Below are 12,111 nucleotides of genomic sequence, written 5' to 3' on the forward strand. Positions count from 1 at the left end.
CTTTCTGTTTAATGTTTTGTAAATAAATTCTGCATGTACCCCGAGACTGTTCGGCAACTTCTCTGTCGTAGCTGTGCTGGGGATGTGCAGGGTTCCGAGGCGTTGCTAGTGGTTGCAATGTGGCAAAGAAGCGACAACCCCAATAAAAGTTCGATATTTCTTTTCTTTTGTGGTAAAAAAATCAGCCATAAAGATCATGGAAACTTTTATAAATTTGTGTGACCTTGACAGGTTCATAATGAATGTTGACAAGACATCATTTTTTCATAAAAGCGGCGTTTTTCCTCTCAGTTAATAGCTGCACCTACATGCAAGTTCTTCGGCATAATTCTCTATCCTTATCTTAACTGTCTCTAGCAAACTAAAAAAAATTTGTTATGCTATAAGATGTTTAAAACAAATTCTTGATCGTACAAACTTCCAAACATATATTTTTGCTTCTACTTAGTCTGTCTTATTTTATAATATAATACTGATGCAATGCAAGCATTATTAAGAGGGTTATCATTATTATTATTATTATTATTATTATTATTATTATTATTACTATTATTAAGAAACGAAATTTACAAATTATTTTTAATTTAAAACCAAGAGAATCTCTTAGAGACATTTTAACCATTATTTGTTTATTTAATGATTTATTTAATTAAATATTTCCATAATGATTTATTTAATTAAATATTTCCTTAATGATTTATTTAATTAAATATTTCCTTAATGATTTATTTAATTAAATATTTCCTTAATGATTTATTTAATTAAATATTTCCTTAATGATTTATTTAATTAAACATTTCCTTAATCATTTATTTAATTAAATATTTCCTTAATGATTTATTTAATTAAATATTTCCTTAATGATTTATTTAATTAAATATTTCCTTAATGATTTATTTAATTAAATATTTCCTTAATGATTTATTTAATTAAATATTTCCTTAATGATTTATTTAATTAAATATTTCCTCAATGATTAATTTAATTAAATATTTCCTCAATGATTTATTTAATTAAACATTTCCTCAATCATTAATTTAATTAAATATTTCCTTAATGATTTATTTAATTAAATATTTCCTTAATCGTTCGTTCGTTTCTTTGTTTTTTATTTACTTATTTACTTATCTATCTATCTATCTATCTATCTATCTATCTATCTATCTATCTATCTATCTATCTATCTATCTATCTATCTATCTATCTATCTATCTATCTATCTATCTATCTATCTATCTATCTACCTACCTATCTACCTACCTATCTACCTACCTATCTACCTACCTACCTACCTACCTATCTATCTACCTACCTATCTACCTATCTACCTACCTATCTACCTATCTACCTATCTATCTATCTACCTATCTATCTATCTACCTATCTATCTATCTACCTATCTATCTACCTACCTACCTACCTACCTACCTATCTACCTACCTACCTACCTACCTACCTACCTACCTACCTATCTACCTACCTACCTACCTACCTACCTACCTACCTACCTATCTATTTATTAGAAATCAGGTCTATTTTAAAAACAATACCAAAACGTTTCAATTAAATAAAGATGTTCATATGTATTACACAAGGAAAATAAATGAAGTATTCATTGATAACTACAGGACATCTTATAATTCAAAGTCTCCCGTTGTTTCTGCCACTTAAATTGTAAATAAATTATCACCTGACATATTGAAAATTTGTAACATGAAGAAGTTTACGATACGTGGGACGCAGGAGCGACAGCGAAACTTGTAATCCGGTAATCGCTGTGAAATTCGTAAGCGAGATGCAGTCGCGAATATGGATTCTTCTAATGAAAAAGTACTTTATAAGGCAGGGATTGAAACTGTCATTAGTATACTTTATCTTAAATAAAGGTGTATAATGAGTTCTGAAGATGAGTTCATTTATAATGACTATTACACTTTTACTATGTCACACTAATTTGACCAATAAAACGGTACGAAAGGACGTCTTTCAACCAATCATGACTGCTTATCGCACAATTTTATCGCGTCCCTGGGATTTGTTTAATTTTATCGCGTCCCTAGCATTTGTTTATTTTTATCACTACCCTAGCATTTCTTTCTTTGTTTGCCAACATTTCAAACTGCACTGGTCTGGACGTCAAAAAACAGAAAATTACAAACCACTCCAGTCGATGCACAGCACTTTCAAATATGACTCGCATTGGCATTCAAGAACAAGAATTAATAAAGATCACTGGTCATATATGAAGAGCACCATTCGGAAATCCTGAATAAGTTGAGGGATACACTATGTACATCAACGAGTTCAATTCTTTTACGCACACGTCCAAAATAACATCAACTGAACGACCAACCACTGAAATATTCAAATTTGAAAATTGTACTTTCAATAATTGTTTCTTTTAAAATTATTCCTGTTTCTTTTTTATTTCATCATCGTTAATTATTAAAACGTTTCTTGTATATTTCATCATCACTAATTAAAACTTTTCTAACACTTGTTTATATTATTTAGGTTATGTTATAGCTTCTGCTATATGATATTATGAATAGTCACGTATCAGAGATTGTTTAATACTAAGATTTATTGAAAATCATCTGTCAAGTGACGTTGATTACTGGGATCCGGATAATTGTAGTGGAATGCAACTGTTTTAATAAAAATGAAAGTGAATCAACAAAGCCTTCTTGACTAGTCACCGTCTACAGAGTTCAATGAAGATTCCATAGTTGGCACAACTGATAACATGACATAATCATAACACAGCACTGCCATCTAGCATGCATCTAGCGTAATATTTGTAATGTTGAGATGGTACAATAATACATTTGAAGACAGTTTTGTATTTTCGTAAGTCAATTAATATTTTATTGTATTGGAGTACTTCGTTATTTCTAATCTTGATATACTTTCTTCTAATCGTGCAATAGTCAATTAAATCCCACTCGAGTTTTGATTTTCTCTAGATAAATCAAAACCTCTAGTGAGATTACTGTTGAAAAAACTTCGTGCATGTAATATTGCACCAAATTAATTAGTCTTGCTTTATAGCACTCCGAAAGCGATCATAATTCGTGGCATTGTCATTTGCCTCTTTGCTAGATCTTAATATTTTTTCCAATGTAATTTCTTGTCAGGTAACGTACGACACCTCTTCCTACGGCTCACTCATACCTCGGCGAAGAGCTCACTTATAAAATCCATCTGTTGTCTGATATCGAAGCGTGCTCGCTCGGTGACCCACTTCGAGCAATTCTCAACGAAAGTAAGCTTTATCACGCTCAGATGTTTCCTCTAAAAGCTTTCGAACCAAATGGTCTGTTACCAGCAATGAGAGAAGCAAGTGGATCGCACCTACAGCCTCATAAACAGAGCAGAACAGCAAAACCAACTCCTAGCGCTATCGTCACGGAATGGATGGGATTGCCTGTTCTGTCCTCTCTCACGTCGAGATTACGCCTACACGTTGAGTTTTATAAATACGAGCCAGAAATCCTGCTCACTTGGTCAATACTGTAGTGAAATATATTATATAACTCACTGGCAATGTATTAAACCCGATTCCACTATTTATTATTATTATTATTATTATTATTATTACTATTATCATCACTATTATTACTATTACTACTATCATTATCATTATTATTACTATTATTATCATTATCATTATTTTATTACTATTATTACTATTATTATTATTACTATTATTATCATTGCTATTATTATTGTTACCATCATTATTACTATTATTATTATCATTGCTATTATTATTATTATTATTATTATTATTATCATAATTATTATTACTATTACTATTATCATTATCATTATTATTATTACTATTATTATCTATCTATCTATCTATCTATCTATCTATATCTATCTATCTATATCTATCTATCTATCTATATCTATCTATCTATCTATATCTATCTATCTATCTATCTATCTATATCTATCTATCTATATCTATCTATCTATCTATATCTATCTATCTATCTATATCTATCTATCTATCTATATCTATCTATCTATATCTATCTATCTATCTATCTATATCTATCTATCTATCTATCTATCTATCTATATCTATCTATCTATATCTATCTATATCTATCTATCTATCTATATCTATCTATCTATATCTATCTATATCTATCTATCTATCTATCTATCTATCTATCTATCTATCTATCTATCTATCTATATCTATCTATATCTATCTATATCTATCTATATCTATCTATATCTATCTATCTATCTATCTATCTATCTATCTATCTATCTATCTATCTATCTATCTATCTATCTATCTATCTATCTATCTATCTATCTATCTATCTATCTATCTATATCTATATCTATATCTATATCTATATCTATATCTATATCTATATCTATATCTATATCTATATCTATATCTATATCTATATCTATATCTATATCTATATCTATATCTATATCTATATCTATATCTATATCTATATCTATATCTATATCTATATCTATATCTATATCTATATCTATATCTATATCTATATCTATCTATCTATCTATCTATCTATCTATCTATCTATCTATCTATCTATCTATCTATCTATCTATCTATCTATCTATCTATCTATCTATCTATTACTGAACTACTCAGTAATGTAATTACTAGGAAAGATTGTATTAGAGATCTTGGTGTCCTACTTGATTCAAAATTATATTTCCATGATCATGTGCAATATATTTATACCCATTCGTTAAGAATGCTTGGTCTAATTAGGTCTATAACTTATTCTTTTTCCACTCCTATGTGTTTATTAATTTTATACTATACGTTGTTAGATCCAAGCTTGAATATGCATCTGTTGTATGGAACTCCATACTTCCACTGACTCGGCTAAATTGGAGAATATTCAAAGAAAATTTATTTCCTTGTGTTCTTATAGATTTTTACCAAATTCCGATTATAACTATGAGATTAAATTCAAATATTTCAATTGCGGTAGTTTGTTCACCAGACGTCAGGATCTTGATTATTTATTTTTTTGTAAAGTCATTAAGGGTGATATTGATTGTGAATCTTTCATAAGCAATATCAGTCTTCGTATTCCAGGTAATGGTTTAAGATTTCATAAATTGTTTTATAATAAGAATCCTAAATCTCTCTCTCCGGTCTGCAGATGCATTAAATATGCTAATTTGCATGGATTCAACTTGGATCCATTTAATGTGTAGTATATCTGAGTTTTTTTCTCACTGATCTAATTTTAATAATTATTTGTCCATTTTTTTTTCTCTTGCATTTGGTCAATTGATTAAGGTAGACTATTCCATTATTTCAATTATCTTATTGTACTAATTTATCATTTTATAATTTTATTTGATCTATGATTGATGTAGACTATTATATTGTTTGTATTTCATCTCATTGCCATTTTCTAACATTCATTCTCATCATCATTTGTTGTTTTGTTCTGTTTTGTATCGTGCTAAACTTTAATTGGCCTTGTGCTGTTGTTTTGCACGTTAATATTCTAAATAAATAAAAAAAATAAAATTGTCATTATTTTTATTACTATTATTATCATTATTATTATTACTATTATTACTATCATTAATACTATTATTATCATTATTATTACTACTATTATTATCATTGTTATTACTATTATTATTATCATTATCATCATTATTATTACTGCTATTATTATTATCATTATCAATATTATTATCATTATTATTACTATTACTATTATCACTATCATTATTATTATTACTATTATTATCATCATTAGCATTACTATTATTATTACTATTACTACTATTAACTTATTATCATTATTATTATTATTATTATTATTATTATTATTATTATTATTATTACTATTATTATTAATATCATTATTATTACCATTATTATTATCATCGTTGTTATGACTATTATTATTATCATTGTTATTACTATTATTACTATTATTATTAATATTATTATTATTATTATTATTATTATTAATTATTATTATTATTATTATTATTATTATTATTATTATTATTATTATTATTATTGACATGATTCTTAAGTACGTGGGCTATCCTTACTTATAGCTTTTAGAGAACCTGAAGGTTCATTCCCGTCCTCACATAAGCCCGCCAACGGTCTCTATCCTCAGCAAGATTAATCCAGGCCCTACCATCATATCCTACCTTCCTCAAATCCATTTTTATATTACACTCCCATCTACGTCTCGGCCTCCCCAAAGGTCTTGTCCCAACTAACATACTATAAGTATTTCTGGATTCGGCCATACGTGCTACATGTCTTGCCCATCTCAAACGTCTGGATTTAATGTTCCTAATTATGTCAGGTGAAGAATACAATGCGTGCAGTTCTGTGTTGTGTAACTTTCTCCATTCTCCTGTAACTAGCTCCAAATATTTTTCTAAGCATCTTATTCTCAAACACTTTTAACTTCTGCTCCTCTCTTAAAGTCAGAGTCCAAGTTTCACAACCATACAGAACCGGTAACATAACTGTTTTGTAAATTCTGACTTTCAGATTTTTGGACAGCAGACTAGAAAACGAAAGCTTCTCAACCGAATAATAACACTCATTTCCCATATTTATCCTGCGTTTAATTTCCTCCTGAGTGTCATTTACATTTGTTAGTGATGCTTCAACATATTTGAATTTTTTCACCTCTTCAAAGGAAAACTTTCCATTTTTTATATTTCCATTTCGCACAATATTCTGATCACGAGACATAATAATATTCTTCGCCATTTCGGGATTTACTTCCAAATGTATCTCTTTACTTCCTTCACGTAAAATAGAGGTAGAAAAATTCAAATATCTTGGAGCAACAGTAACTAATATAAATGACACTCGGGAGGAAATTAAACGCAGAATAAATATGGGAAATGCGTGTTATTATTCGGTTGAGAAGCTATTATCATCCAGTCTACTGTCAAAAAATCTGAAAGTTGAATTTATAAAACAGTTATATTACCGGTTGTTCTGTATGGTTGTGAAACTTGGACTCTTACTTTGAGAGAGGAACAGAGATTAAGAGTGTTTGAGAATAAGGTTCTTAGGAAAATATTTGGGGCTAAGAGGGATGAAGTTACAGGAGAATGGAGAAAGTTACACAACGCAGAGCTGCACGCATTGTATACTTCGCCTGACATAATTAGGAACATAAAATCCAGACCTTTGAGATGGGCAGGACATGTAGCACGTATGGGTGAATCCAGAAATGCATATAGAGTGTTAGTTGGGAGGCCGGAGGTAAAAAGACCTTTGGGGAGGTCGAGACGTAGGTGGGAGAATAATATTAAAATGGATTTGAGGGAGGTGGGATATGATGGTAGAGACTGGGTTGATCTTGCTCAGGATAGGGACCAATGGCGGGCTTATGTGAGGGCGGCAATGAACCTCCGGGTTCCTTAAAAGCCAGTAAGTAAGTAATACTAATAATAACAATAATAATACTAATAATAATACAAGTTTTGAAAGACGTCGCGGAATGAAAGTTGCGATGTTGGTCCGCGAGTTGGTGGATCGGTCGAGGGGGACGGGAGGGCGCCGGGACCCGGCGGCAGGGCGGACGGCCTCATCAGTCGAGAGCCAGCGCTGCACGAGCGAGGAGCTGTGCACGGACACGGGTCCAGCGCGCTCGAAATAAAGACAAGTGAAGAGAATTGGAGACGATGTCGCCTCTCGCTTGTTTGTATAACCCCTTTCCCCGCCCCCCTCTCCGGCGATTCCTCCCACTCTCTTCGCCAAGGTGGAGGTAAAAGTGAAGTGCCACAAGGCCTACAACTGTAGACGGTGGTTCACATCGCCAGTGAATCTCCTTCACAACTCGAGTTTTCCACGCGGTCGGACACCACATGTTGCCGCCAAGCATACTGTGACAAGTGACGCTCGAATGTAAATGAAAGTAACACAGACATTGCATCCTATTATCTTACGTCACGTGGCAAAAACCGCAATTGTGTCGTGTCAAATTTAACACCGATATCCGATGATATTTCTAATCGAGTTACGTCAAATACAATGTTATTAATGTTTTCGTAGCTGTTGTAATTCCGTACCAGGTGTGCGTGCAAGTGTAACATTTACAAAAATCATTTACAAGACCATAGTTGTGTTTTAAAGTGTTAGCCACAAAGTGTAATTCTGTGTAATTGTGAATCGTGAAATGGTTTTTAAATTAAAATAATACTGTTTTTATACACGGAAGGGAAAATAAATTAACAGAAAAAATTTAGCGCTTCTGAAAAAAGTGAAGGAAGTTTCCTTAGCAACGGAGTGGAATAAGTGAATACATTTCATTACCTTTAAACCAAGTATTTGCGATACAGTAAAACAGTTAATACGTAGCAAATGTGGACGCGAAAGTTACAGACTAATCTCTGTAGTGTATTTCGTAGTAAAACCGGAGACATTCTTGCAATACCGGATAGTTTCATCAAGTCCGATTCTGCAAACGGTTAAAAGTGTGTCGACAATATAATTTCTAAAGCAGGTAAAACGAAAGCGGTGTTTAAAGGCCGGCAAATAATTCTAGTTCAAACTCATAAATATTACAAGAAATTGCAACTTACTGAGCATTGTGTTGTCTGTCAGTGTTGAGAAGCGAAATATGGTGCAGTGAAAAATTTAATATATTTTTAAACAAAAATAATGTAAAAGAGAAGTATCATCAGTGGTTTTCAAAGTGGTTTCAAATTGGGGTTATAAGACGTTAAAGGTGCAGTAACAAGTTTCAAGATCTTCCACTTCACTTTCCCTCGACACACTCGAGGACATGAAACTGCTGTAGCAAGTGTCAGCCAAGTTCAAGGAGAGGACGAGAAGGTATTTTTTTTATCAGTTAAACCACAACGAAGTGTTACAAGTGGAATTTTCACTTCACTTTCCAGGCTCTACGTGAAGGTGATGTAAATTCATTACTATATCACACTAAATCTAAACCACTGTCAAGTATTGTTTCTTGTGACAGCCCACAAAACTTTTGTCAACTCCATAATGATCCAGTGTATTAGCATACGAAGGCCAACATCTCCAAGGTTCCCTTCTGTTCTATTGATGAGCGTTTAGAAACTGATTCAACTGTATAGAAAGGCCGCGTTTCGTAAGGAAGACATCTTAAAAGGGGTTAGAAAGGCTCGCCTTGTTTCTACTTCAGCTCCCGGATAACATAAAGGTACAAGGAAAAGTGAGGTGTTGTCTTTGAATTCAGTGAACTTGAGTATGACGTGTCTCATACTTGAAGAATGAATCGGTGTAAGTCTTGATTCACCAACGGTTTTCTGGTCAGTCGGGATCGCCCCGAGGCAATAGTAGGTTGCTAGGAAACGTAACAGCTACAGTCGCTCATAATGGCTCCAGATCTAAACAGCACAGAATCGCTCCTCCAAGAGATGACCACGCAGGGTTATATCAATCATAGTGACAGCAGTGTGACCTCCAAACTGACTACTGGGTCAGAATTAATGGTTGCCAAAATTGTTGCAATGCTAGTGCTCGGTTTCTGTTCGCTAGCTCTCGGTACCTTGCCTGTAAAACTCGCCTCCTGGCTTCGATGGAACAAAGAACCTGCACCGACATCAAAATCTTCGTCACAACATTTTGTGATATCACTGCTGTTGTGTTTCGGTGGGGGAGTGTTATTGTACACAACTTTCTTACACCTACAACCGGAAGTGAGAGAAGGCATGGAATATCTTCAACATATTGGGAAACTCCCAGACTTCGGCCATGGCATCCACATGGCTGAACTCGTCTTTTGTGCGGGTTTCTTCTTCGTCTACCTCGTCGAAGAGCTGGTCCACGCAGTGCTGGATCGTCGACCTCATGAACGAGAAGATGAAGCAGTGCTCCACCGCACCATGAGTCTCCGCAGATGTTCTCGCCATCCGACTCACACTGGAGCTGATTCAAACGGTGATAACGCAGGCACTCTGATTCCCAGAGTCAGTCTCAACAATTCCTCGGCAGCTGCAAAGAAGAGCCTCACTAGTTCCGGTGACAATCTGGACAACGTTATCACCAACGGTAGTACTGGCAGTAGCATCTCAGCCAGCACTCAAGGTCTCCTCAACAACTCGCTGTCAACTATCATGATTCTTGACAGCACAAAAGCTTCGCCACTTGATGCCGAGGTCCACATGACTGGAGGCCCACTAGCGGGCTTCGCCCCCGCAAAACAGAACCACCATCACCACCATCATCACCACCATGGGCACGGACACAGCCATGCAATTCCCTTCAAAGACGACGATGACGGTCTTTCCACAAGCAGCTCAACAGTGGCCAAATCCTTCCGTGGGCTGTTGGCAGTGTTGGCACTGTCTTTCCACGCGGTGTTCGAAGGCTTGGCCGTCGGACTCGAGTCCAGCGTGGGCAATGTGTGGTATTTATTCGCCGCAATAGCTACGCACAAGCTGGTGATCGCGTTTTGCGTGGGCGTCGAGCTCGTGAGCACGAGAACGAGACTTCTGCTCGTGTTCGTGTATCTGGCGACATTCGCCGCCGTGACGCCCCTCGGCATCGGGGTGGGCATCGCCCTCAGCAACGACGGAGGCGAGGCGGGTACCAGCACCGTGGCCACGGTGGTGCTGCAAGGGATGGCCGCCGGCACGCTGCTCTACGTCGTGTTCTTCGAGGTGCTGCAGAGGGAGAGGGCCAACACGCAGTCCGGCATCTGGCAGCTCATCGCCATCATGGCCGGCTTCGCAGTCATGTTCGGTCTTCAGCTAATCAGTAAGTACCGTGCCATCATGTTTTACTAAACCCTACATTGTTAATCGTTCTTCTGATAGCCTACTCAGACTAATCACTAATCTTAGGTACCGTATTTCTGGTTGCGTGAAACATACAGTATGCCAGTTTTAGTACCTTCATCAGTCTACATGAAAAGGATGTCGCTGTAAGGATTGTTAAAAATGACAAATTTTCAATATTCAACAAACGAGTGTTTAAGTAATAACGCAGTGTAAACTTCTTATGTTATCTGCAGATACTGTATTTTTTGTTGAAATAAAATGGGTGTTTTCGGTGTTAAACCTGCGACTTTTTCGGTGGGCATTTCGTCAAGTAAGTTGTCAATTCGGTGGGTATTTCGTAAAATAAGTTGTCAATTCGGTTGGTATTTCGTTAAATAAGTTGCCAATTATATGTCTATTTCGTAAAATAAGTTGACAATTCGATGAGTATTTCGCAAAATAAGTTGACAATTCGATGAGTATTTCGCAAAATAAGTTGGCAATTCGGTGGGTATTTCGTGAAATAAGTTATCAATTCTATGTGTATTTCGTAAAATAAGTTGTCAATTCTATGTGTATTTCGTAAAATAACTTGTCAACTCAGTGGGTATTTCGTGAAATAAGTTGTCAGTGCAGTGGGTATTTCGTGAAATATGTTATTAATTTGGTGGATATTTCGTAAAATAAGTTCTCAGTTCTGTGGGTATTTAATTAAATAATTCTCAATTCAGTGGGTATTTCTTAAATAAGTTTCCAATTCTATGTGTGTTTCGTAAAATAAGCTGTCAATTCTATGTGTATTTCGTAAAATAAGTTGTCAATTCGATTAGTATTTCGCAAAATAAGTTGTCAATTCGGTTGGTATTTCGTTAGATAAGTTGCCAATTCGGTGGGTATTTCGTGAAATAAGTTATCAATTCTATGTGTATTTCGTAAAATAAGTTGTCAATTCAGTGGGTATTTCGTGAAATAAATTGTCAATTCTGTGGGTATTTCCTAAAATAAGTTGCACATGCTCATTTCGGGTATCTATTCATTTGTATTCAATTCAAATGTAAATTGTAAATAAATTTGAAATTTGAAATTTGAAAATTTGATGGGTATTTCATGAAATAAGTTGTCAATTCTGTGAGTATTTCGTGAAATAAATTGTTAATTCGGTGGATATTTCGTGAAATAAGTTGTCAATTTTTTTGGGGGGGGGCTATTTTACGACGCTGTATCAACATCTAGGTTATTTAGTGTCTGAATGATAAGAAGGTGATAATGCCGCTGAATTGAGCCCGGGGTCCAGCACCGAAAGTTACCCAGCATTTGCTCATATTGGGTTGAGGGAAAACCCCGGAA

General features: G+C 34.4%; 1 protein-coding gene across 1 annotated transcript in view; it reads left to right on the forward strand.

Moving 5' to 3' along the window:
- Positions 1 to 7,616: 7,616 nt before the first annotated feature.
- LOC138698564 (zinc transporter ZIP3-like) overlaps positions 7,617 to 12,111 on the forward strand; it is a 529,444-nt gene continuing 524,949 nt past the window's right edge. The window contains exon 1 of the mRNA XM_069824575.1: positions 7,617 to 10,762. Coding sequence (XP_069680676.1) covers positions 9,379 to 10,762 — 1,384 coding nt within the window. The 5' untranslated portion in view covers positions 7,617 to 9,378. The remainder of the gene's footprint in view (positions 10,763 to 12,111) is intronic.

The sequence above is a fragment of the Periplaneta americana genome, chromosome 4 (genome assembly GCF_040183065.1).
Source record: "Periplaneta americana isolate PAMFEO1 chromosome 4, P.americana_PAMFEO1_priV1, whole genome shotgun sequence".
NCBI classification, from domain to species: domain Eukaryota; kingdom Metazoa; phylum Arthropoda; class Insecta; order Blattodea; family Blattidae; genus Periplaneta; species Periplaneta americana.